Here is a 17,107-nt window from a genome sequence, read left to right as displayed (position 1 = left end):
AGACCAGCAGAGAAGGCATTTATTATTAGTAAATGAACAGGTCTACACTGAAACCTTGGGCACTTTTCTCATTCCTCCGATTGAAAGTGGCTTTGATGATGATGAAGTCACGATAATGAAGATTTTCACCGAGCAAAGACTGTTAAAGCTTTCCTCCAGGAGAGACTCAGTAATTCAGTGATGTGGCCAGAAAAAAATGTATGGTTGAAATTTAAAACAGTGATTTAGAACAAGGCTCCATTCTGCAAGGCTGTTTGATTTTTTTTTATGGTTCCTTTTTATTTGCACCCTCAGCATTAAGGATTATATCATTTTTTACTGTCTACTTGGTCTTAGAGAGCAACATGCCATTATTTTAACATCATTTCAAGGTATGTTTTACAAAGGCAGAATTTTCAGCTAATAAACAGAAATAGTTTTGTGTCATATGTGTGATTTATTTATGTGCTTAAAACTGGAAAAAGGAAAAAAAAAAAAGGCTGAATGAACTTCCTGTAAGTGTCTTCCAGTCCTATGGCTTAAAAGTCTCTGGATGTTTGGTTACGTTGGAACCTTGGTTCTCTAAATAAGAGACCTAATGCAGCTTGTTCCATTCAAACTGTCACTCTCCATACATACTAGATATGAAGAAGTACTGATGCAATAGAGAACACCATCTTCCCTCCTTTGGTGGTCCACTCACTCCCTTCTGGTTGCAGCTGTTGTTGAATTTTGCACTATTAAATTTTATTTATATAGCATCAAATCACAACATTAAGTAAAAGGTGGAAGCCCTTCAGAACAGATTTCCAAGTTCTATTAAAATATATATTTTTTTATTAAAATAAAAAGTTTGGACACGCCTTGTCATTCAATGTTTTTTCTTTATTTTCATGACTATTTACATTGTACATTGTCACTGAAGGCATCAAAACTATGAATGAACACATATGGAATTATGTAGTAAACAAAAAAGTGTGAAATAACTCAAAACACGTTCTATAGTTTAGATTCTTCAAACTATCCACCCTTCGATCACTGCTGTGCACGCTCTCGGCATTCCCTCGATGAGCTTCATGAGGTTTGTCACCTGAAGTGGTTTTCCAACAGTCTTGATGGAGTTCCCAGAGATGATGAGCACTTGTTGTTCACTTTGCCTTCACTCTGCGATCCATCTCATCCCAAACCATCTCGATTGGTTTTAGGTCTGGTGACTCTGGAGGCCAGGCCATTCGGCAGCACTCGTCTTGGGCAAATAGCCCTTAAACAGCCTAGAGGTGTGTTTGGGGTCATTGTCCTGTTAAAAAATAAATGATGGTCCAACTAAACGCAAACCGGATGGGATGGCATGTCGCTGCAGGATGCCTGTGGTAGCCATGCTGGTTCAGTGTGCCTTCAATTTGGAATAAATCCCCAACAGTGTCACCAGCAAAGCAGCATCCATCACACCACTTCCTCCATGCTTCACAGTGGGAATCATGCATGTAGAGATCATCCGTTCACTTTTTCTGCGTCGCTCAAAGACATGACAGGCAAAACCAAACATCTCAGATTTTGACTCATTAGACCAAAGCACAGACTTCCACTGGTCTAATGTCCATTGCTTGTGTTTCTGGGCCACAAATCTCTTCTGCTTGTTGCTTTTCCTTAGTTGTGGTTTCTTAGCAGCTATTTGGCCATAAAGGCCTCATTCGCTGTCTCCTCTGAACAGTTGATGTAGAGATGTGTCTGCTACTGGAACTCTGTGTGGCATTTATCTGGGCTCTAATCTGAGGTGCTGTTAACTTGATTTCAATTTTTTCTCTGCTACATTATCATAAATCTTGCTTCATATATTTGATGTCTTCAGTACGTACCTACAATGTAGAAATGTGCTACACACTGCTAATATATTTATTAGCCGTGTGGAAGGACGTCTTAGTAGATGATTTACTTCCATTTAGATTTATCTTCAAACAATACATTTAATTCACTAAAACGAATAAAAATAAAACACGCTACGCACATTAAACTGTTTCAAACAGCATTTATTGTTGTGTGAGAAAATATTGTCTCGGGCAGATTATAGATCTTGCAATACAATTTAAATGACAAGATCAAAAATCTCCTGTGCCACCAAGGGAAAAAAAACGAACAAAACTTGCAGGCAGGTGCAGCAGCTTCTGCCCACAGAGTTAAGGTCTTGTGCCTCCTCGCTTTTAGAGAATATGTTCCATATGTTGGCGAATACCATCACTGTTACAAAGAGCTACGTAGCATCATACATAAATCTTTTCAATATTTAACTTTTTAAATAACACTCTCAACTGCCACAAATTATAAATTAAAATCTAAACTCGATTTTTGCATTCCTTAAATTACTTCATGTAAGCCGATATAAACATACATTTACATATTTACAAAACTATACACATGCACTTTTACTACACTGAGGTTGTACACATGTATGTATAAGCTGTACACACACACACACTCTCACGCACGCACGCACGCACACACACAAGGTTTTGCCACACATATGGCTCCAGGAGTCACCAATCCAATCCTTAAAAGTAACCATTTGTGCTTTTCAAGTTTCCTCAGCCACATTTGCATTCAAGTGCAAATTCTCGAGTGAGGATCGCAGTAGACTTTTTTCTTTTTGCCCCTCCCTCCCCCACAAACCATCTCACCTCTGTAGTGACTTCACATCTAACTAACCAGGTAGCTGCACCGGGTACGCCGACATTCTCATATCACCGTACAGTTTCACAATATGGAAAAATTAAGTAAACACTCTAAAGTCTCACCAACGACACGTCATAGCTGGACTGAGAGTTTGGGACCTCGGAGCAAATGGAATCACTTGTTCCTTTAATGCTCAATTCAATTTGTTTTTCAAAATATAGTAAAATAAAAAAATATTTTTAGTGCTAGTTTCCAAAGCCTAAGCCTCATCCCTGAAAAAGTTTTTTTTTAAAAATCTATTTCAAAAAACTTTTAATTTTGTGCTCAAATATAAAACGCTGTTATAACAGATAAATTCCCTTTATATATATTTTTAATTCAACTCAGGTGACGTGACTCTGAAGTGACCCTTTTCAGGAAGGAGGAGGAAAAAATATAAATATATATCCAAGAATTACTGGAAGATTACAGGATACAGCGAGAGAGCTCACTGAGACTTCCAACTACCTGCAGCATTCAGGTGTAGCCAGATGCTCAGCAATATCAGTCAGAGAACAAATGATGCATGGTTATCGTGCATGCACCAAGTAATTCCCAGAACTGCTGAATAAACATGAGCACATGAAAAACAAAGTCCCGGAGTCAAATGTTACCAAAAAAAAAGAAAAAGTTATTTGCGCCCCTTCTGATATAATTTCAATGTGAATGCCTGCAGTAACGGCTTTGATGTAATACCATGAATATTATCCTCCCATGCATTGCTGCTTATCTTGGTCAGAGAAACGAGTCTAAGCAGAGATCCCCCCCAACCTCCCACTCCCAGCTGTTCTGAAGGAGACCCTGAGACATTCTTAATCTCTCTCGTGTGTCCAGGTCCTCCTTCCAGTTGGAAGTGGCCTAAACATTTCACAAAAGAGGCATCCAGGAGGCGTCATGACAGATGCCTGAACCACCTCAACTGGCTCCTTTCAATATGAAGAAGCTACTCCGACCTCCTCTGGAATAAAGGAGCTTCTCTCCTTGTTGCTAAGAGAGATCCAAAAACCCCTCGGAGGAAGCTCTTTACCACCACTTGTATCCACAATCTTGATCTCACCACCTGCAGCTTGTGGCTGTAGAAGAGGGCGGGAAAATAAGGTCCACTGATAAACCGACAGCTTCAGCAACACTGCACCAGTCTATCTCTCTGAATATTAATGGAACAAAACTCATAGTAACTGAACAAACAGAGGATCTGAAGGAGCAGCTTATACATCACCTGCAACATGCAAACAACAACATGCAAATGATATTATTATTGTTATTATAGAGAACTCTTGAAGACAAACCCGTGTCCATAGCTGTCCAAGTCCAGATATGACGTGAATGTTAAGTGGGACTTTCACACTTCAGTATACACAGTGACGTTTCAATGGCAAATACAATCTAAATATATTTTCAATCAAGAAAATCCCATTCACGATTAAATAATTACACTTTTCTCACGAAAGTCTCGACTCACTTTGGCCTAAAATAAAATCTTTATATGAACACGTAGCAACAGTGGTTGTGGAAAACAATTTTAAAAAAACGTACACAAATAAATGAACAAGTAAATCTACAAAAAAGCACTTTTTCCCCTCCTCATTTCAAAAATCAGTTTTAAAAAAACTTTTTATGCAGATAACCTTCAAATACTACACCTGTTGGGAAGCGTTTGTTTTACTTTCCCAAATTTTTTAAGAGCATTGAAGAAGCTTTGTACACACAACCAGGCAGCTTATTTAAGATGATAAAATCTTTAAAATTAAATTTTATATAAATTGTATTTTTTAAATTTTATATAAAATTGGAGGGTGTGAAGTTAAGATTTCCTCTCACGTGGTTTAAATGTACCATAGCTCGGTCATAAGCAGTGTGCACAGACTTGCGAACGCTGGGTTTTTTGCCTTCCATTAACCGCAGCTTGTCTACAGTGTCGTCCATTCCCAGCGGCAGTAGTTTGTTACGAGGGAGCCATTGCCTGAAAATGAAGAGGGACATTTTTTTTTCTTTTCATTTTACGTTTTAAATTTAGGTGACAAAGACTAACACTAAAATTCAACATGAGTTTATCCCTGACTGTGTGAATCTCACCAAGTTCTTTTGGTGTCAAAAAAGAGCACTAAGAAGAGCTTCTGGTCTTCCTCCATTTGCCTCCATTCACCAAGTTTGAGCACCTCCAGAGGAGGCACGGGAATGGGTATGCCATTGTGGAGAAGTCCTTCCTGGGGCATGTCAGGATCAACAATCTGTAACAGCAGATTATGTCATATACGGCACATTTAGCAACACAGGAACAACGTTTATCTAGACCAAGGCTGTCAAACATAAGGCCAGGGGGCAGGAGACTGCCCGACAAAAACTCCAATCATACTACACCCAAGTAATGTGGGGTGGCTGCAGTTTAGGAGGTTGCTCCTTCGTGCCATGTGGGTGATTGTTAGACAGAAAGCACTACAGCATAGAAGAAAGTGCTTGTGTAAATGGGAGAGTGGAAAATCACCACATAAGAGTTTAATTTAGTAATAAGTAAACACCATCTACAACCATTTTTATAATGAGTAATGAAACTTGTTTAGGTTGATGGAAAGAGGAGTTTTTTTTGGTCCGGCCCATTTAATATCAAAGTGCATTGTATGCAGCTCGCGATGTAAAATGAGTTTGACATCCCTGATTTAGACCATGGAGTGTAAGATTGAATGCATCCTCACCATTGCCGGATACGATGGATATCCCCTGCATTTGGCCCAGACTAGGTCCAGTGGTGCAAGTTTAGTCTCGCTATCTAAAGACAGAAGTGTAGACTTTCCTGTGAACAGGATATCCCAATACATGCAATTAATTTGTATTCATGACAGATCCTGAGCCCAAACTGAGAATAAAATGAAATGTGTATTTTTTTTATGTGTGTAGGCTCATAAATTACTAATCTAAACAGAAAACAGAGCCATTTCACTGTGTTTTGTCTTCTCGTGATACACACCAGATCCGGAGATGTCTCCGTTCTCGCTGCTAGGAACTTTAGCCAAAGCAGGTTTACCCCGACTGCGTTTGGGAGGGGAGACACTGCAGAGAGGAGTGGAAACCAAAACAAGAAGGACCTTTTTAAATTCAAGTCAAATTTATGGAAAAAAACATGCATGCTTCAGTTCAGCACTAGTTTTTCCTGTCCTACTCATACTCACCTTAGGTTGGAGTCGTCTTCATCGTGTTCTGCAGAGCTGTGCTTTCCATTTGTCAGGCCTAGCAACACCACAAACCACATGGTGACAAATACAGACTTTCTTCCCCCTGTTTTCTTTAGAAAATCAAATATCTGTAATGCAGTGATCCATCCGGTCCTTACCTCCTTCTGTGGGCGGAGGAGGGAGTTTGTCTGCCTCACTTTCTGAGCTGTGGCCTCTAGACCTCAGGCGGTGTGAGGAGGGAGAAGGAGGTGCTGGGGAGGCGTTTGGGGTAGGAGGTAATGTGGTGATGTTGTTCACACTGGGTGAATTCGGGCTGGTGGCGGTGCTATCCAACCCGTTGCTTTTAGCCTCAGAGGTTTTACCGTTCTGTTGTGGAAGGGACTTGTTCTTCACCATTCGCGCGCCATTTTTTGCTTTCTTAAACAAAACTGACGTGCGACGACCGACTCCGACCAGAGACAGTGTTGGAGGCGTGCCCAGTGGCGTGACCTCGTGAACAGCGTCTGGTTCCGAAGAAGGCGTTTCTCCGACTTCAGCCTCATCTTCGCCTTGGCTTTTGCTTCCACTCCGGGAGGACCTCTGACGTTTGTAGGAACGTCCGGGTGACCTTCGTCCTCCCGTTACAATGCCCAGGATAGGGGGCTCCAGGGGAGCATCGCCTGGCAGCGGTGATGATACTGGGCAGGTAAGCTCTAGCACAGGTGGAGAGTCATCTGGGTAAAAGAGAATTTTTTTTTTCATCTTACAAGTAATTCATCACCTAAAATCTTCACTGGATGCAGATTTTCCAGTGTGAGAATTTAACTTTGCTAAATTAAAACTGAAAAAAGCCAGAAATTAGACTCTATGAATTTTATTAAAAAAACAATAATAAGTAATAGTAATTATGTATAAACTGCACAATTACTGGCTTAATTACCTGCTTTAGGATTTGACACTGCTGTCAATAGTCCATTCTCCACATTTGTCTTCTCCCTTTTCTTTTCCTTCTTCTTCTCTGCCTCGTCTTCCTCCTCCTCCTCTCCCTCTTCTTCCTTTCCTTCATCCACCTTCTCAATGCCATTCACAGACTGAGCACTTTGCTGCTGGTTCATCTTCTGCCTCAGAGTGTTGATCTCTCGGCGCAGCAGCCTAATGCGCTTGGTGCGACCGCCGCTGGTACGCATGGATGCGACTACGTCCAGTTTATCCAGTAAGGCCTTTAGTTGCTCCTCTGTGGTTAAGTGCAGTCTGTTCTCTGGGTCCAACAGAGAGTCAACTACAGAGATTACAACCACAAAAACAAGAAGGAGGAAAGAAAAAAAAAGCCAGATGAACAAATGAAGCCTGAGGGTTACATCCAAGAAAAGATGTGATCTATGTCCCGTGCTCAACTCACCATCATCCCATGTACAGTTGTAGAAGCCATGTTTGTTTGGAGCCTCTGGCAGGTGCATGCCTGTACTGGGGTCCAGGCCGATGCTCTGAGACTGCCTGTGGGCGTGGCGGAGAACGGCACCTCCCACCTCCCGCAGTTGTAAGGCTGCTCTGTGGAACATGGTGTCCTTGGAGTTGTACTTGAGGCAGTTCGAGATCATGAGGTCGAAGTCCTCTTCTAGGTCAGTGATGGAACAGTAGGCATGTCCCTCCAGTTTGGTGCGCATAGTGGAGAAGTCCATGGGTTGGGTAATAAACTCCAGGTAATCTGGGACCTCGGCGAATCACAGAAAAAAGGAATGTCAGCAGAGTCACAGTACAGTCAAAGTAGCCATGCTGCTGAGTGAAGAGTGCATTCAGAACAGGCTGCTGTCTAACTGCACCGACCTCTGACAGATTGACGGGCTGAGAGAAGATTTTGGCTGTGTCCTTCTCTTGTAGTTGCTCCAGGGTGGATCTCAGAAGCACCAGCGCAGGAGTCAACTTCAGCTCAAGAGCAGCCTGCTGAATTTTCATCTGTGTGTGGTGACATAATCACACAGGGGAGAATACAAGGTCACTCTGCGGGGTGCAAAAGAATGACAAATGCTGCGGGGAACAGAAATTCATGCTCCCTCGAACTGTTATGTTAATTTCTCCTCATCAGCTGGTGATTTCTTAAATGAAAACATTTAATGTTTGGTCTATAAACTTGTCTCAGACTTCCTTTTAAACACACCTGCTCTCTCTTTAGCCGCTCCCTCTTGCGGATGAGCTCCACCAAAAGTCTCGCTCTTTCCAGGTCTTGCCTCAACTTTTGCCAGTATCGCAGCTCCTCTCGCGCGGCACTCAGCTTTTCATCAGGCTCCCTCTGAAAATGATAGAAAAAGCTTTAAAAAAAACACCATAATTATTCTTTTTGTCTCTCTTTAGTTCTCTCTGTCCAGATGAACAGCATCAAGTTTTGGGGATCTACTAGGGCTGCACGATTTTGCATAAAATGAGAATCACGATTTTTTGGCTTAGAATTGAGATCACGATTCTCTCACGATTTTCTTTTCCAGTATAAATATTTATTGCACTTATTAACTGCACATCAACTTCGTAACAGTTGAGACTGAACATAAAAACAATAAATAAACATAAAAACAACAAATGTCTCACGTTTTGTTGTTGTACTGCTTGAAATTCCGTCTCCACCGTTGCTCGACGCTGCGTGTATAGAGCAGGTAGTGCAACAATAGAAAAATAGTTGCGGGACGGCACTGTGTAGCGTTTGTCTAGGGTGTTGATCATTTTCCTAAATCCCTCTTTTTGCACAGTGTTGATGGGAGCCATATCTTTGGTCAGGTGATAAGTAATAGCCTCCGTTATTTCTTTGTGCCTGCGGGAGTTCGACGGGTATAGGGAAGCGCTGTATAAGGTTCCCGTTATTGATGTTTGGGTGGTTGACCGGGACGGATTTTCTCCTGTCACTTTCTCGTCATCCCTGACGTGCTCTCCGTTGTTTTTTCCCTGCTAATTTTAGCATCACACGGCACAGCTTCTGTATCACGTGGTATAAGGCTCCGCCCTTGTCATTTGTTGAGCAGGAAGAGTGAGCGCTTGTTTTCATGCAGATTATGTCCCGGATCAAAATGCGGTACAGTCGTCGTTGTCATTTTTCTTTTTTTTTAATCGTTGTCATTTGGAAATGAGATCGCAAATAAGTATGAATCGCGATTTTCTAACGATTAATTGTGCAGCCCTAGGATCTACACAAGCTGCACATCCAAAGTTGTTATAAAAGTTTAAAAGAAACCAAAAGAACGTGAGTTGAAATAAAGTATATTTACCAACTTAGCAACTGTGAACACATCTCTTATCAGCTGTGTATTGCGTAGGACATCTTTGCCATCTCTGATAATAACTAACGACACATTTTCACAACATTTTACAGGCCATCTCGACACATTGCCCAGCAGCAGCAGCAGAACTGTGAAGGATTTTGTGGAAGCTTGCCATATTCAAAATCAGCCACTGCAAAGTGTGATGTCTGGGCTTATGTTGGATTTCAGTGTGTGAGGATGGAGAATAAGGTGTGAAGTGATTTTATTCCCGTGACTTGGCTGATTCTGATCTGAACAGACTCTCTGAAGGCCTCAGACACCAGTTACATCCTCCACTGACAGCAGAATAGAAATATTTCATTTTATTTTGTCATTTATATAATTTAAACACTCAGCTGCATTCATATTGTCATGGTCCTGAGTCTGAGGACTCAGTGTTTTGTGTTTCCTTATGCTTTTGTTCATTCCGAGTGTGTATTCTGTTGTTATTTTGCCATTTGTTAGGTTTCTGTTCTTTGCCTGCCTGCTCCCACTTCTCTGTGTTCCCTCTGTCTGTCCATGGTGTTATTGTGTCTGCTCATGAGTCTGCCTGTCAAGTTCAGTGTCCTGTCTGGTTCTCTGTCTGTTAATTTCCTGTTTTATTCTGAAGGTTCATGTCTGATGTGAGTGTGTTCAGTTTACATTTCCCCTGTCCCGTCAGCTCTGATTTCTCCCAGCTGTGTTGCCCTCCTGTCTCTTATCCCCTGATTACTGGTGTGTGTGTATTTAAGCCCTGTGTGTTCTCCTGCCTGTTGCCGGTTCGTCTGTATTACTCCATGTAAGTCCGCGCTTTTCTGCATTCATCTGTGTCTCTCTGCGTTTTTGTATCCTCCGTCAGTCTGCGTCTCTCTGCCTTTCACCCCGTGTCCTGTGGATTTCTAGTTGCTCTTTAGTTTTCCCAGTTTAGGTTTCCGTTAGTTTGTCTCATTATTCGTTTTCTGTTCCTGCCACTGACACCTTGTAAATAAACTCCACTAATCTTTTCATACACTGCTTGCTCTTGGGTCCTTTTTCCAACTCCACACGGCTCGCCTCGGCAGCCGTGACACATATTGTTTCTGCTGCTATCAGTACAGACACCAGCTTTACAGAAGTGAGAGATCTGACTACAGTCACATGGGTCAGCGATGGCAAAACCACAGGTGCTGCGTTTGCAGTCACATGTGTGAATGCTAAAAATGTAGACTGTTTATTTTCATTTGTGCTCAGTCATTTACACACCACTGCAGTGCAGTTATTACTGAACAGTCACTGTTGTGTTATAGGTACATTTGATGACGTCTCTCCTCACCTGCTCTGCAGTCCTGTGGGCCTGTAGGTGGGAATGAAGCCGCCGTATTAAAGGCATCCCATTTCGCGACTGTCGTTTCAGCAACCAGTAGTTATGAAGCCGCTGCATGAACTGGTTCTTTCTCTGGACTTCAGCTCCTGTGCAGATCTTGTTCAGCCTGTTGAGACACAACGTGAGAGTTTATAGATTAAAATACTAGTATTAACATTATAACCACTGGATAGTGACATTATGATAAGGCTATCTGTAAAAATCTCTCAGTGACATAGATTAAAATCAGACAGCAAATGGTAAACTATGGAAATTTGTACAGTATGCAAATGACACACCTGTGCGACGGGATCTGAGGCACCAGCAGCACAGGAATATTGGAGCGACGTGACCCACCAGACCCTTTTGAATTCTTCTTCTTTTGTCCTTTGGTAGCTTTCTTGTTTGGTGATGAGGGGGGACTCTGAGTATAAGACCGCTGACCCCGATTACCCCTGCCCCCCACGAGCCTCCCTTCCACCGACTCATCTCCAGACCCGTCTCGCCGAGACCCAACAGGAGAGTGATGCTCACAGAAAGCGGTCTTCTTCACGGAGAAGGTGGTGCCGTTAACACCTGTCTCCCGGACTGGGTCTATCTTCATGAACAAGCCAGCCTTCTGGGCGCAGGTGACGTGAAAAGCCCTGTAACAGTTGGCTTTGTGGCACTGAATGGAGGCTCCTCTGCCTTTCTGCTTACACAGGTAGCAGGTGAGCTTCCAACGAGCGGGAGGGATGTTACTGACCCCCTCCACGGGCTCAAGGAACACCGTGTTGGCAAAGCAAACTTCTGGGATCCATATGGCACAGACAACATGGGCCCAACGCCCATCACTTGTCTGTTTGAAGGCACCTCCTCGGTTGGGACAGAGAACACAGTCTACAGGGCGGGAGGGGGACTGCAGGCAGCAGCGGCACAGCCACTGGCCCTCGGGGACGTAGGGCACACCGTAACACTCCTGGTGGACGGCCAGGTTACAGATGTCACAGAACAGGATGACGTTACTGTTCAGACATTCGTCATCCAAGCAGACGCAGCAGAAGGCGTCCTCGTCGACAGCATTCTGGGACAGAGCCTGGCTGCGGGACTCCAAGATGGACTCCCTCTCCAGGCGGTCGATGAGCAGCTCAAAAGTGTCCGGAGATACGGATGCATGGCCATCGGACACCCTCTTCTGGTTCACCATCTCCAGCCAGGCGAGGTCCTCCTCGTCCATGTCGTACTCTGCCACGCTGTCCTGCTCCTCCCCAGATTTTTCTATGTAACGATAGTAGGCTGCCGGGAGAGGAGGCGCCTCTGTGGGGGAAACCGAACTCAGCACGCGGAAGGTCGGCTCAGGCAGAGGTGTTTGGAGGGCCGGCTGCTGAAAGGAAAAAGCCGATCCTGTGTGCTGATTAGAGCTGGAGCGCTGGTTCTGGTTTGATGTGTTTTTACCACTCCTCCTGTTTTTGCCGTTTGCGGGTTTCCTCCACGTCCTGGTTTTACTCTGTGTCTGCTCACTGTTCTCCTTGTTACTGTTGCACTCTGCAATGTCCTGGGCCATCATCTCGTCCTCTGTGATAACTGGCAGAGGATCTGTGATGTTAATCCGATGGAGTCTTCCATCTAGGTCCACTTCCACTATTTTCTGAGCCTGAGCGTATGTCAAAGTCTCCCTGGATGGAGAGAGCTGCAGTCTGTAAGGGGAGGGGGGCCGCAACTGGCCAGATGTACCCCTGCCCCTTCCTCTCCCTCTGCCTCGACCCCTACCCATGCTGAGTCTGCTAACAACTGCCTCGCATTCCCACCTCCTCGTCTTCTGCATGGGACTTTGCACTAGCGCCCTTAGAAATAGAGAAGAAAAATGTTTAATGCAACGATTGAAATTGCAGCGTCAACACTATTTGGTACTTTGTGAAATTATATGCAAAGATTTACTGTAGCTGCTGTATATTCACATTGGAGAGCATGGAAGATATAAAAGCTTAGGGGAGAAAAACAGAGTGCCTATATTAAGATTAGTGAAAACAAAAAACAACATATCACCAAATTTCTTCTACAAGCAACTTTCGCCACTCAGTAGCCACCTTGGTAACTCATTTAGGCAGCTATTTTGATACCCTAACAAGGCAAAATAGCCATTTTTTCTACTACACATTTGCAAAAATTCAAAACAACACAGCTTCCCTTAAGGATTCATCCAGAGTGCAGACACGATCCGAACGCTTTGCTGCAAAATTCAATTCAATTCAATTTTATTTATATAGCGCCAAATCACAACAACAGTCGCCTCAAGGCGCTTTATATTGTACAGTAGATTGTACAAAAAGCAAGTAGAAACGCCTGCTGCGATACAGCTGAAACTATCATGAACCTCAGTCGTGTATGTGCGTCAGACAATAAAACAACTGGTTGACTGCCACTTCTGCCATTACAGATTTCAAATCATCTTTGGTCCTGATTAAGCTCACTGGGTTAAGCAGGCGACTCCTTTGGCATATGGCTAATGTGGAGGCCTGGGTTCAGTTTTTGTTGTCTTCTTTCTACTATCCTACCAAATAAAGACTAAAAAGCCCCCTACCCAAAATACATATTCTTTTAATGCTCTATCTCTGTCTTATTTAGTCACTGAGATCACGTTGTTTGGATTAACAATGAAAGCATTTCACATTAAAACTGTCTGTTTAATTTTATTTCTACAAGACAAGCAAAACGTTACATATAATTTTTGGCTGCAATTTTGGTCATGTGGAAGGTAATTTATGGTGCACCAATTTATGTACAGCATTACCTGTATATGGTTCAAATGGCAGTAAAGTGATTTGACTTGATGTTGCACTGTACCAATTGTGCACTAACAATGAATCCAATTTGACAGGAGCCCATTTATTTTTCTATTATTTTCATTATTATTGCACTTTTCCGATATTCGGGAATAATTTGCAAAATTTACCGACCAATATAAAGCAACACTCAATAATCTGCTCTGCCAGGTAAAGTAGTTTTTGTATGCCTGTGGCTCTTAATGTGGTTTTGTGTATGTAAATTAAGGGTCACACCCAGCATTCACACATTACATATATTTTTATCACCACATTTCCAGAGTAAGAAAAATAAAGCCCCTAAAACACGTTATAAAGACATAATGAGAATATATAGGTTTTATGTATCCATTAACGTGTTTTTTTTTTTAAATTAATTCTGCCCTAAAAGCTTGCTTTATTCTGTTTATTGGTGTTTTCATTTTTATTCCTGTGTAAATAATTACAGGGTAAAAGGGGGTCAGCTCGGGTGCTGTGCTCTGTAATAACACAGTAAGCACTCATGTTGCACAAACACAACTACAGTAACTTGCACTGCTTGCATCTCGCCTCTCTCACCATTGGTCAAAAGGGGAGTCCGTAACGCGAGCACAAGTCTCGCCCACCAATAAAACGCTAGCACCATGTTTTTTTTTCTACCCCCTTGTTGCTGTGCCTAGTTAGGTTGAAGCGCGCTAAATACCAACCCGAGTATCTAACATCTGTCAGCCATTTTAGGCGCACAACAGCAGAGACAACGACTGTATTGCAAGTTGATTAGCAGCCCAATTATACATGCAAACAGCAGCCAGAGAGCAGGTGCACTGTATGCACCGAGTCCGAATGCATATTACATTGCATGAATGCTTTAGATCACGAGAGTGCAAACGTGCAACGTTTTCGGGTATTGCTTTGTAGTCCAGACCCCTGCAAAAAAAAAAAAAAGACCGTCTCTTTGCCGATGTGATAACGTTTCTCGGTCGGACAGGACACACGGATGCCGTGTGACAGAAAGGCTGATTTTCCTATCAGTCCTGAAAGTGCCCTTTAAAAAACACACCAGAGTTGTTTACCTTGTTCAGTCGTCCTCTGCAGTGCGAGTGCCCGACAGAAAAACTGCACCAAGCTAAATGTCAGCTACTGACAGACTACAATCAAGGCAGACATGCTAGCCGTTAGCTTAGCTAGCCGGTAATTTCAGGAGCGACAGCGTCATCTTCAGCACTCCCGTTCTCCGCCGTGACTGCGCTTAAACACACAAACTCGACCCGGTTTCATTGGTGTGGTTTTAACCTTTCAAACGATAGTGGTCATCAAACTAGGGACACCGAAATCCTGAAGATATCAAATTAATGTACCTTGGATGAGGCTAAATATTCAGTCAAGATGGCTTGAAAAATACGCCCCTTTAGAAAAAACCCACCTCAGCCAATCACAGGGCGCCGCTGCACCTCGCATTCAACGCGCACCGACTTCTGATTGGTCGATGGGCTAAAGCGGACTCATCGGACTCGTTCTAGAGCTCATCATCGAAAGAAGCGGTGAGGAAAACAACCTGAAATTTATTGCGCGCCTTCTGGCCTTGTCTCCCATCTCCTCCAGACCAGCGCAGTACCCGTTTCACCACATTTTCAAAGGGGAACATGCGGGTTAGTTTGTGGAGCTCGTAGCAGAAACGATCAGTGAAGAAAACACATTGCTGCTACCATCAGGACTGTTACCTATCTATTTATTATTTTCATTTGTGATTACTCTTTTATCCTGACGGTATGGGTGTTTATGCTTGTTTGTGTGCACAACAGTGCTTTCTTCCTTTAAATGCCTAAGGCTACCTGAATATTGTTGCTTACTGATTTCTTAAACATGACAATGAGTTCGCCAAACTCCAATCACCCCCACAGTCACCAAGCCTCGAGCCAACAGAGCACCTTTAGGAGGATGAGGTGGAAGTGATGGGAGAGTCACATCGTGGCGGTACAACTGGCAACCATACTGAAATGATAACTTCTGCTGTTGTCATGTCAATCTGGACCAAACCTTTTGAGGAACGTTTGCAGGACCTTGTTGAATCTATGTCATGAAGACTTGGCTTGAGGCACGCTCAGTCATCCATGTAAGGATATCCAGATGAACAGAATCACCTCTATGGAATTGGAATTAAGTATTGAATTAAAGCACTTGTGTAGGTAAAGTGGGGTCCAACAACAGTATGCCAAAAACTCCAACATCCAGCAACAACAGCAGGAAAATGCCTCAACATTATATTCTATAACAACAGGAAGGAGCAGAAAACACAACACACTTAGTGTTTACGAGGAGAAACTTTTTCCATCGCCTTTCTCATTGGTAGAGATCTTTTAACCGCGTGAGCATGAACACTGTGAAAAGGAGTTCCCATACCGGGAGTCGAACCCGGGCCGCCTGGGTGAAAACCAGGAATCCTAACCGCTAGACCATATGGGACTTACGTTCACGTCAGAGATGTGTGCAGATGAAAAAAAAAGGTTAAATAATGAGGAAACTTCTCCACAGTCCTTCGCAGTGGGTGTAGTGGATTTGTTGACAGTCACTGGCAGCTGTTACTGCTTCATTTAGACCCGTTTGGAGCGATTCTCTTGCTGCTGTGAATTTAAAATTCCGACTTTCTTTGGGAAATAAAAAAATAACAATAATACTACTCCATCACTGGCTAAATGAAGGAAATTTCATTAAATTAATTTAAAGCCACGCCGATACTTTTTGTGCACACAACGGCAACCCAACGGACCGTCTTCATGACAACCGAGCGAGCTCCACCCACTGCAGATGTAGACTGACGTTTGGCAGCTCTGAATAGATTTTTGTTTGTCACATGTGTAGTTTCAAGACCATATCCGCACGAAAGAAAACACAAAGCCTCTTGCATGGGTTATTTTTATTTTATTTTTTACATTTTATTTCCCACTGACCCTTTCTGCATGTCTCTATGGGCTTCTTTCATTTCTCTAATGTGTACCTCCTGGTCTACTCTGACCTGACCTGACCTAGAAGGTCATGTTGAAAGGACAGAGGAGACTTGATCAAGTATGCATGGGTGTGTCCTCCGGGGGAACATAAAGCCTTTAAAGTGCATTTGTGTGCTTCTGTTATAGCCACTTCCTGTTTTCTGTTGGTTATCACAGTTGCTATAGTGAGATTTTTTTTCTTCATTTGCTTCCTGTCTTTGTTTTTGATCTTTTTTGCCATCCTCATCAGTTTCCCCTGCCATCATCTTCTTAATTCTTTGTGTGCCCCCAATCGGTTTCCCAGTTTTTACCAATTGCTCATTTTCTTTGCTGGTGTTCCTCATGCCATCTCAATTTTTGGTTGGTTTACTTTGTTGGACCTCTTCACTACCAGCATCCCGCAGCTAGCCCCTTTTATTCATTTCAGTAAATACCCTTAAACATCAAATCCTCACACCCCACTCTTAGATTGGGCACTTTCCCTAAACTTTCTGACCTTACATCCTCCTTCTGATGCCACATTTCATTTTATTCATACAAATTATTGATGCTGCCATCAGCTGAGTGGACAAAACCCAATTCTATAAGCATGATTACAGCTAAAATTTTGATCTTCTGGTCCTGGATTTGAATCCAGTCTAGGCAGCTTGTATGTTTTCAGTGTGTCTGAGTGGGTTTTTTTTTTCTTTCCCATGTACTTTGGCTTCCTCCCACAACTTAAAAGCAGTTTTATTGGTGATTCTTATCAGACTGTAGGCTTGAATAGTTGTCTATGTATTAGTCTATGTAAAATGGGGAAAAGTTGTCTCGGTATAAGAAGGAAACAAATCCTAATAGCACTCTGGAGAAAACCACCACACTCACAGGAAATAAGCAATACATTTTTTTCTTTTCATAGCAGACT

The 17,107-nt window shown here is 42.9% G+C and overlaps 1 protein-coding gene and 1 non-coding gene across 4 annotated transcripts; both read right to left on the bottom strand.

The window, feature by feature from the left end:
- Positions 1-1,998: 1,998 nt before the first annotated feature.
- Positions 1,999-14,615, bottom strand: brpf3a (bromodomain and PHD finger containing, 3a). 3 transcript variants are annotated; one of them, XM_085406855.1, is made up of 13 exons: positions 14,293-14,615; positions 10,739-12,262; positions 10,410-10,566; positions 7,990-8,121; positions 7,659-7,787; positions 7,234-7,546; positions 6,775-7,113; positions 6,014-6,568; positions 5,853-5,910; positions 5,651-5,733; positions 5,379-5,476; positions 4,762-4,916; positions 1,999-4,648 (listed from the first exon to the last, which is right to left on the bottom strand). In XM_085406855.1, exons 2-13 carry the CDS (start codon positions 12,241-12,243, stop codon positions 4,465-4,467), a joined length of 3,708 nt encoding a protein of 1,235 aa, XP_085262981.1. In that variant the 5' UTR covers positions 12,244-12,262; positions 14,293-14,615; the 3' UTR covers positions 1,999-4,464. The 3 variants fall into 3 exon arrangements, with proteins under 3 accessions (XP_085262981.1, XP_085262983.1, XP_085262982.1); XM_085406857.1 differs by having other exon boundaries at positions 5,379-5,452; XM_085406856.1 differs by having other exon boundaries at positions 6,014-6,547.
- Positions 14,616-15,610: 995 nt separating this feature from the next.
- Positions 15,611-15,682, bottom strand: trnae-uuc (transfer RNA glutamic acid (anticodon UUC)). The gene has a single exon. It is a non-coding gene; the product is annotated as a tRNA-Glu (tRNA).
- Between the last annotated feature and the right edge of the window lie 1,425 nt (positions 15,683-17,107).

Source organism: Rhamphochromis longiceps, linkage group LG5, assembly GCF_057381845.1.
Source record: "Rhamphochromis longiceps isolate RC_006_pf linkage group LG5, R_longiceps_female_GT1.1, whole genome shotgun sequence".
Classification (NCBI taxonomy): domain Eukaryota; kingdom Metazoa; phylum Chordata; class Actinopteri; order Cichliformes; family Cichlidae; genus Rhamphochromis; species Rhamphochromis longiceps.
Note: the sequence above shows the minus strand (reverse complement) of the source record. Positions and strands in the feature narration are given on the sequence as shown.

Bases quoted from the DNA above. Each gene is read 5' to 3' on its own strand.
- brpf3a (XM_085406855.1), bottom strand. From the start codon at position 12,243: ATGCAGAAGACGAGGAGGTGGGAATGCGAGGCAGTTGTTAGCAGACTC. The intron at 5,734-5,852 runs GTGAGTATGAGT...TCCTCTCTGCAG, and splicing joins GAAGACGACTCCAACCTAAG to TGTCTCCCCTCCCAAACGCA. The intron at 5,477-5,650 runs GTGTGTATCACG...TCCTGTTCACAG, and splicing joins CGGAGACATCTCCGGATCTG to GAAAGTCTACACTTCTGTCT.